We start from the raw sequence: 15,346 nt of genomic DNA on the forward strand, positions 1-15,346 counted from the left end.
TCACCTTTAAGAGGCTCCGTGCCTTGGCCCGTCGTCTTATTGCACGCCGTAAGCAGGAGTGCTGGGAGAGGTATGTCACATCCTTGGGCTCCCGTGTCTCTCCCTCGCTCGTGTGGTCCCGGATCCGGCAGATTTATGGATACCGGATCCCTATGTCTCGTTGTTTGTATGCCGACGACTTCTGAATCTCATTTAGCTCAACAACTACGGGAGTCGCCGAACGCAGGCTGCAAGTAGCCGTTCGCAAGGCAGCATCATGGGCTCTGACTCATGGTTTTCAGTTCTCTGCAGCCAAGACGCGAGTTATGCACTTCTGCAGGCGTCGGACGGTCCACCCTCATCCTGGACTTTACCTCGACGGCCACCTACTTGAAGTGGTAGACACTAGCCGCTTCTTAGGACTCGTCTATGATGCCCGGCTCACATGGGTTCCTCATATTACTCAGCTGAAGCAAAAGTGCTGGCGGCACCTCAACCCCATCCGCTGCCTGAGCCACACGTCTTGGGGTGCAGATCGCTGCACGCTGTTGAGATTGTACAGAGCCCTTGTGCAGTCCAGGCTTGATTATGGGAGCCTGGCCTATGGGTCTGCATCCCCCTCAGTGTTGACGTTGTTGGACCCCATACACCACTGTGGGGTTTGGCTTGCAACTGGCGCTTTTCGTACGAGCCCCGTGGATAGTCTACTGGTGGAGGCCGGGGTTCCCCCACTGCGGATTCGCCACCATCGACTGCTCACCGACTATGCTGTCCACGTGCATTGCTCGCCGGGCCATCCCAATCATCGCCTGCTTTTCCCTGCCATGGTCCTCCATCTGTCCGAACGGTGACCTAGGTCTGGGCTTTCCATTGCTGTCCGCGTCCAGTCCCTGCTGTCGGAACTGGGGTCATTCCCTCTTCTGCCTCCCTTCTGGGTCCGTGCACCTACACCTCCCTGGTGTCTTCCCCGGCCATCCGTCCGTCTGGACTTGGCACGGGGACCCAAGGACTCGGTTCCGCCTGTGGCCCTCCGTCGCCGTTTTCTTGCATTCCTCGCCTCATTTTCGGGCTGTGAGACTGTCTACACTGATGGTTGCCTGGTTGATGGTCGTACTGCCTATGCTTTTGCTCATGCTGCCCATGTTGAACAGCGCTCCTTGCCGGCTGGCTGAAGTATTTTTACTGCAGAGCTGGTGGCCATCTTGCGCGCTCTTGAGCATATGTGTTCCTACTCAGGTATGTCCATCGTCATCTGCAGTGACTCCTTGAGCAGCCTCCAGGCTATCGACCACTGCTATAGCTCTTCTCCTCTGGTATCATCTATTCAGGAGTCTGTTTCTGCCATTACCCGCTCTGGTCGTTCGGTGGTCTTTGTTTGGACGCCAGGTCACGTTGGCGCCCCGGGAAATGAACGTGTCGACAGGCTGGCCAAAGGGGCGATCGCCGCCCCAGCTTTGGAGATCGGCCTCCCGGCTCGTGATCTGCAGTTGGTGTTACACCGTAAGGTGCTTGGGATGTGGAATGGTGAGTGGCGTGGCCTGACATCCCCAAATAAACTGCGAGCTGTTAAGGAGTCAACCGATGTATGGCGGTCCTCACTGCGGGCTTCTCGGAGGGACTCTGTCGTCCTGTGTCGGCTCCGCATCGGGCATACCTACCTGACGCACGGCCATCTTTTGTGTCAGGAGGTGTCCTCCCCCCCCCCCCCCCCCCCCCCCCCCCCCCCCTGTGTCGGTGTGGGTCCCGGCTGACGGTCGCCCACATTTTGTTGGAGTGTCCCCGACTGCACACCCTCTGGCAGTCTTTTAATCTCCCGGGCACTTTGCCTTTGGTTTTATTCGACGATGCCTCCATGGCTGACGACGTTTTAAATTTTATCCGTGGTAGTCCTTTTTATGGCTCCATTTAGGGCAGTCCTGCACCTTTCGCTTTCTGTGTCCCTTGTCCTCGAGTCTCTCATAATTGGTTGCAGATTTTGGTGTGTAGTCGGATGGTTGACTCTTTCCCTTTTTTTTTGTTCTCGTGGTCAGTCAACCAGTCTCCGGCCATCTTCTTTTCTTCTGTTTCTTTCTGTCTGGTGTTCATCTGTAGTCTTCTTGTCTGTAGTGTTCGTTGCCGCCTTTGTGTTCTTTCAGTGCCTGGGGGGAGTCTCCTTCCCCTTGGGGCTTTACCTGCTCCGCAAATTTTCGTCTCGCCTTTTTTTGGAATGGGGGACTGATGACCTTAGCTGTTTAGTTCCCCTTGAACATCCCAACAACCACCTAAGACAGAATCTAATAAAGGTTGAGACCAGGGGCATTATGGGAAAGTAGGATATATTGCAGGGAGAATTACCACATGCAAAATTCAAAAAAGCTGGTGTTGGTAGGAAGGATCCAAATGGCACAGGCTGTGAAGCAGTCATTGGAGTGAAGCACATTGTGATGGGCAGCATGTTCAGCAACTTGGTGGTTCAGCTGTCTCTTGACCACAGTTTGTCAGTGTCCATTCATGTGCCAGACAGTTTGTTAGTCATCATGTCCACTTGGAAAGCAGCATAGTTTTTACAGCTTAGTTTGTAGATCACGTGACTAATTTCACAGGTAGCCCTGCTTTTGACAGGATAAGAGATTCGTGCAACTGGATTGGAGTAGGTGGTGGTGACGGGATGATGTATGGGACAGGCCTTGCAAGTAGGTCTATTGCAGGAATATGGGCCGTGAGGCAAGGGATTAATGCAGAGATGGAGTAGGGATGGACAAGGATATTGCGTAAGTGAAGTGGGTTGTGGAATACCACTTTAGGAAGGGTGGGAAGGTTAGTGGGTAGGATATTCCTCTTTTCAGGGCACAGCCTGAGGTATTGGAGAATGTGATTCAGTTCTGGGTGCTACTGAGTCATGAGACGAGTGCTCCTTTATGTGAATTAGCCACATGGTACATGCAAAATTTTTCCATGATTTTAATAGTCTAGTGCATCCAAATGAGCAAAAGTTACACTTTTGTGACAATGAAGTAAGAAATGATCCTTTATTAATTAATTTTAATGGCATTTTTTATACTTGCATGGAGTGTGATGTTAATGTCTTTTTTTGTTATTTCTTCTGCCTCTTACATAAAATGCAACTTGAACATTAGTATTCTTCTAGATTAAGTATTCTTAACTGGAGTTTGCATCTTGAAACTTCTTGGCAGATTTAAACTGTGTGCCAGACCGAGACTCGAACTCAGGACCTTTGCCTTTTGCGGGCAAGTGCTCTACCAACTGAGCTACCCAAGCATGACTCACACCCTGTCCTCACAGCTTTACTTCTCCCAGTACCTTTGGAAAGGTCCCGAGTTCGAGTCTCGGTCCGGCACACAGTTTTAATCTGCCAGGAAGTTTCATATCAGTGCACACTCCACTGCAGAGTGAAAATCTCATTCAGTTTGCATCTTATTTTCATGCTTTCATATAAAATCAATATTGTGAAGTCTGTGCTGATCTACAAACAACACAATTGTTTTAGAGAGGCTGAGACTGACTGATCCAAAAGGAGGAAAGAAAAAGCGAGGAACCAAACGAAAAGCAGATGACAGTGATGATGAACAAGAGATTAATGCTAATAATGAGGCTGAAAAAAAAGCAAAGAAGGGTAAACGGAAAGAAACTCCTGAAGACAGAGTTCAGGCAGAGATGAGTAAGATTGCAGCACTGCAAGCTCGTTTAGCAAAGAAGAAAAGCCGTCCACGAAAGCTAAGAACTCTGGTTGACACACCAAGCCAACCCATTGGTCAAAAAAATAGTATGTATTTGGCAAATGAATCTCAGTTGATTTATATTTACAATTATTGTTGTATCTGTGCTTTATTGTTTACATGTGCAAAATTTGTGCTAACGTAGGATACTAAATCTTAGATCAAAAGCCTGTACTTTTCCCTGGGTATAGTTTAGTAGTAGTATGAAGTTTGTAAAAGGGTGATGTTACAAATTAAGGTTTGATTCCCAATCTAATCCACTGTTTCATTCTTCAATTAAATCCTGAGAAACTGGAGATATCTGAATCCAAGGTGTCTGATTAAAACTTAAGCTATAATTGTGTGGGTTGAATGCAGCATCCTGTTATGGTTCTCAAGTAGCTGGGAACCCGCTTTTCCCAAAATCAATGTTTCATTAATAACAACAGTATGAAACACATAGATTGCTACTTGGTTTCATTTTTCATTATTTTATATAACTTCATCTTTTTTACTTTAATGCACAAAAACAATGTCATTTACATAATAATGTCATTGTTAACTCTTTGTTTCTAGATTCCAGGACTCCTGAAAAAAATTATTTATTGTCTTCTGTGCCTGTAGTCTTTATTGATTGTATCCCTTTTTTGGCAGTTATTAAAGTGGAATGACTTGCGGCTGGTGATAACTGCTCTTGCAGCTGCATCACGACAGAGATAATTTTTTAGATCACGCCTTTTACAATACCTATGTTTATTGGAATTTATTGATACGCTCTGGTCTGAACAGCTGGAAAATTGGTTAACTTGAGGAAACTTTCACCACCTCTGAATAGGTCATTAGAAGAAGTGGTCACTTGCTGTTCAAAAATTCTTATTTATTGAAACTTCTCAGGTGCAGCTCATCACCAGAACATCAAGAAGAAAATTCTTTACACAATATATGGAGTCATGTGTGCCATGTGTCCGTTGAGTACAGATGCTGATGCCTGACGCATGTGATTCCATATATTGTATGACAATTTTTCTTTTTGATGTGCTGATGATACTGTGCCAGAACTGCATCAACAAATAAGAATTTTTGAAGAGCAGGTGACCAGTTATTCTAGCGACCTATTCAGCAGTGGCACAAGTCTCCTCAAGTTTACTGTATAGTCGCAGGCCACTTGCTTGACTTCATGTTGCATCATAAGAATTGGTCAAAATATGCAGATATATCGTGGAATGAATATTGTGCCTGGGATTACAATGGGTAAAGCTGATGGTATTGTTAAAGGAAGAGGTAATACAGTCTTCTTTCACGTAAATAGGCCTTTACTTAAGGAACAGAGTAGCAGAAATCGTCATCATTCAGTGCTGATGTTCACTCGGATGCAAGTAAAGATGGTGAAATTTTTCAGCAAAATAGTTTCAAAAATTTGTGACATAGCAAGCCATTGGTGGAATTGAAGTTAGTAGGTGACTGATGTCTTTGGATTGTCCTCAGAGTGTGATTTAATGACTTGATTTGCTTCATACAGATGTAGATATTCAAAGTTACAGCCAGAAATGGCCATTACCTCTTCCTCACACGCAGTCATGGTAGGCAGCAGGATCAGTTTACACAAAAAAAGACAGCCAGGGATCATAATATTTACTTAAACTATCTGAATTCATCTCTATGAAGATGCTGGCTATTCTGAGTTAGGTTTTCCATAATTCCCTTCAATTGCTCCAGGCAAATGCCTGGATGGTTTCTTTGAAAGGGCATGACTGATTTCCTTCCCCATCTTTGAAACCACCCTACATTGTGCTCCATCTCTAATGATTTCGGTGCTGACAGGATGTTAAACTCTAATCTTCCTTCCTTCCATCCATGAAGATGGGCTATATGCAGGTATGTGTACTGTTAATGAGATAATGTCGTGAATAGTTCTTGGGTATTCAGCCAGATGTGTCTAAAAGACACAATATTTCAGCAAGGCGGCTGCTTGGCATCTTCAGGCACTCCTGATGACAGTGATGTTTTGCTGATTGCTGTGTTTATAGTCCCCACTCCCCAGCTCCTCCAGCCAGTACTCTGGGTGCAGACGTGGTGCAGTGGTGGGGAAGCGCAGTGTCAGGCATCAGTCAAGGGCCCGCCACTATGCTCTCATGGTGCTCAAACCTGTGTCTAAAGCCTTGCTTAATTGAAACCTGCTGTCCTTATTTATTAGTTCATCATGCTTTTGGATCTCTATAGCTTCTTTTAGAATACAATCCCAGAGTTTGTAGGAACAATCCCAGAATTTGTAGGATTGTTGCTACAACTTGGTGCTATCTTAATTCATGGTATGTCTGTGGGGGATGCAGGTCTCTGCCACAGTGGGCTTTGTTGGCTGAATATTGTCTGTGTTGCATGTATGCTCAGTACATCTCTCCTGTACTGTTCGGATAGTCTGGCCTACATACATTTTTCCACACTGTCAAGTGATACTGTAGACTCCCAGTTTCCAAAGTCCTAGGTTATCCTTGACTGATCCTAATAAGGTTTTTGTCTTAGATGGTGGGTAGAATAAACACTTGATGTTGTATAACCAGAGTACTCTTCCAGTTTTTGCTGGTGTGTTCGCGATGAAAGGAATAATCGCCGTCGCAACCACTTTATCTTCATCTTCAGCTGGCTGTGGTCGTGGCTTCTTTGGTTCTAAGGGACACTGTATCTGGCAGTTGCTGTAACCATTTGTACGGAACATGGCCTGTAAGTGCTGCATTTCATCTGCTAGACTGTCACTGTCTGAGACTTCACATGCTCTGTTCACTAGAGTGCTTAGGACACCTCACTGTGAAGATGCATGGCAGCTGGAGCCACGCAAGCATAAATCTGTATGTGTCGTTTTATGTAGGCAGTGTGACCTAGTGTGCTATCTGGTCTTCGCGATGAGCACATCTAGAAATGAAAGTTGACCATTTTCCTTTATCGCCATCATGTATTTGATGTTCTGGTGCAACGAATTCAGATGTAGCAGTTGAGATCTTGTAGACAGCTGACTCCGTTCTTCTTCAAATGCCTTCATAAACTTATTGGCCACCACTGGTGAGAGTGAGCAGTCCGTCAATACTCTGTCTGCTATCTCATAATAATTTCTGTCGATCAGGAGGTAAGTTGATGTAAGCACAAATTCAAACAGCTTTGTTAGAGAAGGCCCAAACTTTTCTCCTAGGAGGCTTACGGAGTCTCATAGAGGCACCCGTGTGAAAAGAGATACCACATCAATGCTCACCACGGGTCTTCTTGGCCCAGCAGCTCCAGAACTTTTAACTAAGTTCATGAGCTGCTGAACGAAATGTGGGAAATTTCTTATGTGGTGCTGGCTCCCTAAGTATCATAATGGACAGTAAAGAAGAAAACCTGTGAAAGCAATAATAAGCCTTGTTGGAAGTGAAAGAAAACAGAGAGGACAGGCATGAAAAGTAAGTGAAGTGAGGAATTTCCATGGTTAAGGTAAATTATGTGACACGAGTGCCAGAGTAGAAACAAAACACAAACAGTAGAAGATACAATATTGTAAAGAGAGTTCATGGAAATGAAAGATAAGCAGCAGTAGTAAGTAATAATATGAAAAATGTCCAAGTGCTAAGTATGTATTGAAACTAGGTCTTGTCTTTGGAGTTGTGAAGCAGCTATAATGGAGATGAAGTGCAGATTGAGAGAGCCACATAGTGAAATATAGAGCACAAAAAACAAGAAATGATGTGCTGTTTGGCTGTAATTAACATGCTATAAAGAGAGTTATTATTGATTTACAAGCAATGAAATGACTAAGGACTACCACTCATAATACAGAGGAAGCATTGAGCAGGAGACACACAAAACAATTGGGTTTGAGTTTGTGCACTGAGAGAATTTAGTTGAGCAACTGTCTTTTCTATTGTTTCATTTCCCTTTCACAAGCCCAAAATATGTTTTGTAATTACAGTTTGATCCTTCTTTACTCTGCATCTGAGTCATTTACTGATTTTTCGCTATAGTACCATGGACCAATTTTATTCGACAACAAATAAATAGTTCTAAGGATTGTATTGAAATAATGTAACAAGAAATCCAAAACGGAATATAGAAGTGATTTTTAATTGAGATTTAACATATGTAATGTGGCAAACGTAAAAATGTGTTTAACATTATAAAAGGAGGAGAAACTTAAATTTTTCTGACTGTGAGAACAGTGACCACTGTTAAGGATTCCTTTGACACAGCAGCAGAGAAATGTGTGTTGAGAGTGGTGTGTCTAGAGGAATGTAACCATGTCATCATTTCAGACAGGAGATGCTTGTTGAGAGTGATGCACCTAGAGGCATGTCACCATGTCGTCCTTTCAGAGAATTTCCTGTTTTGTCTACAATATCACAATGGATGTGTCTATGTTTGGATGCTCCGAGAATAATGATTGACATTTGTCATTGTCATTTTGAAGTGTGTTTCCATACACAAGCTCACAAAAATGGTTACAAAATTGCTGACATGAGAAGATGTGTATGTGAGGTGGATGAGTCCTGGGAACATGTAAAACATGATTCCCAGTGTTCCAAAGCATCACAAAAGACCTGGGAAGAAAATAGTGTCTTCTGACATATAACATATACGAACAGCCCAGAAATGATATCTTACGCAGTAACAGCGTGCCCAGGGGAATCGTGTAGAAAAATCTGAATAAACAAGTGTGCATTGCACACAGCTGGAGGGTTAAAGCATTGAACGATTTGCACCTTTTTCTGTTCACATGAGACTCTTTTGTTCTAGTGATCAATAATAGATTGATGCTGGATGAAGGGAAAGTTCATTTCTGTATTTAATATTGGTAGGTACCATATCAGGTCCAGTGACCTTTATGCAATGAAGGGCCTTTGAGTGTTTATTAATTCCAGCCCCAAGTATTTCTCTATGTTATAGTCGCATTCCAGTGACATTTAAAAGTAGTATTTGTTTTGTGATTTCCTTCTTCTATTTTGCGGAGTTTCAGGGTCAGTAAGTACATGGATAGACTGAGATTCCACATTTTCTTTTTCTGAACCTTTATCTAACTGGGGACTTCTCCTCCCAATGCTGCTTTCAAAGTTCTAGTCATTTTTTCTTTAATTTTCCTTTTTTTCTCATTGTATGCTCAGACCACTGAAGTTTTACAGCTAGTTGTAGGTTATCAATAGGAACAACTTCTTCCCAGTTGGACTCACTGCCAGTTTTATCCTTCTGATCTTACAGACATTGATTTTGATTATTATTAGTTTGGATTTTATCTACAATAATGATGGAAGCTGAAGAAATGAATTAAAATCTGTGCCATGGCCAGAACTCCTTGCTTACTAGGCAGGTATGCTGACATTGCACCACCACAGCACTATAGGTAACATAGCTGCACGGACTGTCCTAGTCCAATGGCCTCCCTTACTTCAGTTCAAATCTTCAGCTTCTTTTCCCCTTCTTAGATCACTACTATTGCCGAGGCTCTCTGGTATTGGAATAGCATCCCAATGTTGGACGTAATGGGGAAATCCTGCCTGTACCTGGGATGCAGTTGGTCTATAGATCTGATTTAATTAAATTTTCGTTGAGGCATTTGAGGCTCATCTTTATCTACAATACTGTCTCAAGGAAGATATAATTACATCAGATCTATAGATCAGCTATGCCTGAGATACAGGCAGAATTTTCCCATTACACCTGACACTGGGGCGCTATTCCAATACCGGAGAGCCTCGGCAATAGTGATTATCTAAGAAGGGGAAAAGAAGCTGAAGATGTGAATTGAAGTTTGTGGTAGGGAGGGCACTGGACTAGGGTAGTGCATGCAGCTATGTTAACCATAGTACTGTTGTGGTGTAATGGTTAGCATAACTGCCTTGTAAGCAAGGAGGCCCGGTTTCAAGTCCCAGCCATGGCACATATTTTAATTCATTTCTTCAGCATCCTATTGTTGTTGGTGTAGATGGAAGTACTGATGTAGCCAGCATCAAGGAAGGCAGTGGCTTATTGTTTGGGATCCTGGGAAGTTAGAAAAGATTCCTACAAACAAATCCATGACACAGCAATGGGCACCCACAAGGCACCATCCTATACCAAGCTATTCATGGGCCATGTAGAGGAATCCCTCCTAACTACCCAGAATCCCAAACCTTTTACCTGATATCGCTTCATTGATGACGTCTTTGTGATCTGGACTTAGGGTGAGAACACCCTACCCATGTTCCTACAGAACCTCAACACCTTCCACCCATTCACTTCACCTGGCCCTACTCAACACAGTAAGCCACCGCCTTCCTTGATATTGGCTAAATCGGTATGTCTATCCACATCGAACCCACCAACCACCAACAAAAATACCCCTGCTTCAACAGCTGCCACTTGTTTCATACCAATAAGTCCCTTCCATACAGCCTAGCGACCCTGGTTGTCACATACACAGTGACGAACAGTCCCTCCCCAAGTTTGCCAAGGGCCTCACTGAGGCCTTCATAGACTGAAATTGCCCTCCCAGCTTTGTCCCAGAACAGATCTCCCATATCTTATCTCACCTACCACATATCCATTATCTGGCCACAAAGGAGCACTTCCCTCTTGAATCAGTAACACCCAGGACTGGAGCAACTGAATCATATTCTTCGCTAGGGTTTCGACTACCTCTTGTCATGCCCTGAGGAGTATTCCCCCCACCTCTCCCACAGTGATATTCTGCTGCCAACCCAATCTACAGAATATCCTTGTCCGTACCTACTCAACATCTGCTCCCAACCTCTTGCCTCATGGTTCATATCACTGCAGTTGACCATGATGCAAGATCTGTCTCATACATTTCCTACCACCACCTACTCCAATCCTGTCGGGCATCTTGTACCACATCAAAGTTAGAACTACCAGTGAAAGAAGCTATGTAACCTAAAAACTAAACTGCAACCACTGTGCCACTTTCTTTTTGGGCATGACAACTAACAAAGTGTGTGTCTGCATGAATGGCCACTGCCAAACTGTGGCCAAGAGACAGCTGGACCACCCAATTGCTGAACATACTGCTCAATACAATGTGCTTCGTTTTAATGACTGCTTCATAGCCTATGACATCCGGATTCTTCCTACCAACACCAGCTTTTCTGAATTGTGCTGGAGAGAACTCTGCCTACAACATACCCTTTGTTTCCATAACTGCTCTAGACCCAACCTTCGTAAGGCCCGTCCACCTACCTATCCCCTTCCCTGTTCCCACTTGAGCACTACACATTCCTTCTTTCCAACCAGTGTACTTATTTCCCCCCTTCTCTACTCCCCCCTCCCCTTTCTCTGCCAGCACAGCCTCCAAGCACGGCACCTAGCAGCTCTGTCCTGTCCCCACCATGTCCAAGCAAGTTCCCAGAGGCAGCACAACATCTTCCCCAACCCCTGTCCTGCTGTCCTGCCTCATGCCACTTTCTCACCACCATCCCCACCCCAGTAGATTTTTGCTTACATCAGACACAATCATGTTCCATCATCTGGAGGCAATGGCCACTTGTGTGTGAATTGTGCTAGTGTGTGTGTGTGTGTGTGTGTGTGTGTGTGTGTGTGTGTCTGTGTGTGTGTGTGTGTGTGTGTGTGTTATATATTTTAGAAGAAAGACTTTGTCCAAAAGCTTAGATATTTTAGGAGTCTTTTTCATTGTGCTTGCATATGTACACTTCTTCTATGTGGTGAGTAGCAATCTATCATTTCCATATTGCTGTTATTCCTTGCTGGTCTTTCTATTATTTTTCTTTGCAATATTAATTAGTTTTCAGAGAGATAAATTCATCCCTTGTTTGTCACTTTTGTGATATTACTACATGGAAAGCAAGTTATACACAGCAATTTGTTTCACTGAGACTTTATTTTGCACAAGTCGTTTAACATGATCTGAAACTGATCCACAGCCTTTCCTCACCTTTCCTCATAAACTCTAAGTTGGCCATGTTGTCATCAGTTGGCTCCAGTAGATGTTTAGGAATGGAACTACTAAAGTGATATCAACAAATTTAGCCATCGACAGAATTTCACAGGGAAGGCAAAACATTTAGATTATAAGAAATAATGAAGGGAGGTAAATTATGTTGTAGCAGAGAATTTTCTATGAGAGCGCACTAAAGAAATGCATCTTATACACTTTGATTAAAAAGTGAATTGTATATTTTATGTAATTTGTTAAGTTCTGAATTTATTGAAAATACAATTACAATAATCATATTGGAATAAATATTCTGTGTCCATAAGCACTTTGTCAACAGCTGAATTTTGTTATATTTAGGTTCCTCAAAACGTAAAAAATCATCATTTGCTGAAGACCTGACAGATGTCAGCAGGAAAGGAGCCAAACGATTACGTTACGAGTAAGTATCCTTGTTTGTCACACATTTTTTACCAATTCTGGCTGTTATACCAAACTTCTTACTGTAATTACACATTGATAATTATGTATAGTGACACTTAAATTAAATTTGAACATACCACTATTGCTATTATTTCTAGAGCTAACTTCCAGAAGAAAATGGACAAACTGAATAAAAAGAAACCTGGCAAAGTATTTGGTCAGATGAAACAAAAGAAAAGTGGCACAAAACCAGGACTGGGAGCAAAGAATGGCAAAACAGGAATGTTTGGAAAAAATAAAAAGAAGAAAAATATGAACAGATGACATGTGTTCAGCTATTCTAGAAAGTGGACATGAACATTAAGATATGTTGTGACAAAACTTCTCAGTTGTTCTGTTTTGACAAAACTTCTCAGTTGTATCAACTGCAAAAGAAAAAGAATGTTACACTTATTACAAAGACCTGTACACAATACATATACTTTTTTCACTTTCGATAGTTTGTTTTTTATTATAAGATATGCAGTAATATATTGCACTTCTTCTGTTTTCCGACCAATGATTATTTATTTTACTTTGGAGGAAATAAGATTACCAGTACTAAGAACTTTAAACTATGTTGTTTGGTGTTGCAGAATTAGGATTTTGAAAGGAAGTGCATATTTCTTCCCCTCTCCCCACCTGGGATGTAACATCTGTGGTTTTCCAACTTGTAGGTGCTACACTTTCCTTTGCAGAATGCAATTACCTACCTTCTGTGGAAGGTAATATAGAATGTTCCAGTCATAATCTTTAAAGAATGTATGGAAATAGCCATCTTTCAAGGAAAAAAGAAATTCACAGAATACAGTGAAATCTTGCTTTTATGCTTTTCAAGGGACTTTATAAAAATGGTGTAAAATGTGGGAAATAATGTTTTAAGTGGTAAAAACTTATGTATAGGATCCCCTTCCTCCCGAATTTTCGTTGTTTATAAATGATATATGTACATGATAAGCATCCAAACACTCATCATGTGGTTGTGTATATCAAATAAAAGTTATCTGAATTTTGTACCATGTTCATCTGCTAACGTAAGTGGTAGTGGTAAATGGGAAGTAGACATGTTCAACTTAATTTAGTTCATCATAATAGATGTTTGTGCAAATCCTTCAGCTGTGTCATTCATTATTTGAATAATGAAATTTTGCACTAGTAAGATATCTTTAAATGCTAAACATACTGTGTTTTGAAAATTTATTCTCAAATTTACGTAAGTATTTTGTGTGAAGTTTGCATATATGTTGTTCTGTGTCTCTTGCAACTGTAGACATCTTTTGAGGTTATAATGCACTGTACCTCCTCCATTGTGCAGAAAACCACACACACATAAACCATAACTTACATAGTTGGTTTGTGAAACATCACAAAAATACTTCTATAAATATTTACAGTTGACAACAAGAATAAATTCTTGAAACACATCTTGATAAGCATGAAAAAATTTGTAATTGGTGCAGCGTTTCATTCCCGTGTGGAGTTGCTAGTCGCCCTTTGGGCACCTCCCCAGGTGGCGATTGGGGAATGTTCACCAGGTATGGTGGACACCAGGGAAATATAATAGCTGAGGCAGATCAAAACTAGCAAAACAACAACTGCTGCCTTGCAGTTGGGAGTTGGGTCTCCAAAGGCTAAGGGAAGAAAACCCTGATTAAAAGTCACCCATCCCCCAGTAGGGGTTGGACGCAGAGTTGACAGCCCGCTCTGTAAAAAACAGTTGTTACGAAACTTCTACAAAGTAAAGTCGGATGGATGAAGGAAGACGGACCTGGCACGGAAAAGCACAAAGAGGATGGAATACAAGTAAAGGAAGGAGGGAAAATAAGGAAGAAGAAAAATGTAAGGTGTAGATCAGATCTATATATTGGTACTTGGAATGTGAGATCCCTATACCGGCCAGGAGCACTGATAGTAATGCTGGATCAAATAATGAATATGGAGCAAAGTATGATAGCACTACAAGAAATTAGATGGACAGGGAGTGGAGTTTTAGAAAAGAAAGAGTCGAATATATTCTATAGCTGCAGTGAAAGAAATCATGAGCTGGCGACAGGATTTGTTGTACACCATCAATTAAAGCATTTCGTAATAGGATTTACACCCATTAGTCAAAGATTATCAACACTCAGGATAAAGGGGAAATTCTGTAACTATTCCATGATTAATGCCCACGCACCAACAGAAGAATCCAAAGAAGAAGAGAGAGCAGTATTCTGTGAATCTTTGGAAAGAGTATATGATGATTGCCCGGGGCATGATATTAAAATAATAGCCAGAGACCAAAACACTCAGGTGGGGAAATAACAGATTTATAGACCGATAATTGGCCCCCACAGTAAACATGCAACACTTAATGAGAACGGAACAAGGCTTATACTGTTTGCAGCATCTAGAAATATGGTAATAGGATCAGCACCGTTCCTACATAAAGAAATACATAAGGGAACATGGAACTCACCAGATGGAAATACAGTAAACCAGACCAACCACACATTGATAGATTTGAGACACAAATCAGACCTATTGGACGTGAGGAGTCTCAGAGGCCCAAACATAGATACAGATCGTTTTCTGGTATGGTCACGAGTGAGGGCGAGGATATCTTAATGCAGCGAAAGGAGTCTGACCCAGGGCACAGAAATATAATATAACAACTTTAGAATCAGTGGAAGTTAGAGAACAGTATCAGGAGAAGATAACTCGAATTCTGGAAAATGTTGGAGAATATAACAATATCGAAGATCAGTGGGAAGTGACAGAAAAGACGGCGGAGACATCGCCAAGAGAGATACTCAGAATTGGGACAAGACAAGTAAGACTATCATGCTTTGATACTGAATGCAAAATAGTAACTGAAGAAAAGAACAAAGCATATGCAAGGACACTGCGATCGCACTGTATGAGGAGAGTAGTAGAAGAATACAAAGAAAAATGGAGGATTGAAAAGAGGACTCACCAAAGAAAAAAGAGAGAATGGATGAAAGCAAGCATGAAAGAAATGGAGCTCATGAGAAGCAAAAATGAAATAAGAAAATTCTATAGAGAGCTTAATGCGGCACGGAAACCTTTTGGTAGTAAAACAAGCTTAATAACAGATGAGACAGGGAGTATAATAAGTGAAGAGAAGGGAATATGTGAAAGATGGAGCAGGTATTTTGATAGTCTCCTCAACCCTAGAATAACTATACCAGAGAATCCAACAGAAACGAATGGGGAAGAGAACTCAGACAACAACACTACCCCACCAAATATAGGAGAAGTGAAAACTGCCGTGAAGAAATTGAAAAACAACAAGGCGACAGGGACA

At 42.1% G+C, this 15,346-nt stretch overlaps 1 protein-coding gene across 1 annotated transcript in view; it reads left to right on the forward strand.

Moving 5' to 3' along the window:
• The window catches only part of LOC124619747 (probable ATP-dependent RNA helicase DDX27), an 83,483-nt gene extending 70,333 nt beyond the window's left edge, over positions 1-13,150 (forward strand). The window contains exons 13-15 of the mRNA XM_047146326.1: positions 3,467-3,742; positions 11,938-12,019; positions 12,159-13,150. Coding sequence (XP_047002282.1) covers positions 3,467-3,742; positions 11,938-12,019; positions 12,159-12,324 — 524 coding nt within the window. The 3' untranslated portion in view covers positions 12,325-13,150. The remainder of the gene's footprint in view (positions 1-3,466; positions 3,743-11,937; positions 12,020-12,158) is intronic.
• The last annotated feature ends 2,196 nt before the right edge of the window (positions 13,151-15,346 follow it).

This window comes from Schistocerca americana, chromosome 6, assembly GCF_021461395.2.
Source record: "Schistocerca americana isolate TAMUIC-IGC-003095 chromosome 6, iqSchAmer2.1, whole genome shotgun sequence".
Classification (NCBI taxonomy): domain Eukaryota; kingdom Metazoa; phylum Arthropoda; class Insecta; order Orthoptera; family Acrididae; genus Schistocerca; species Schistocerca americana.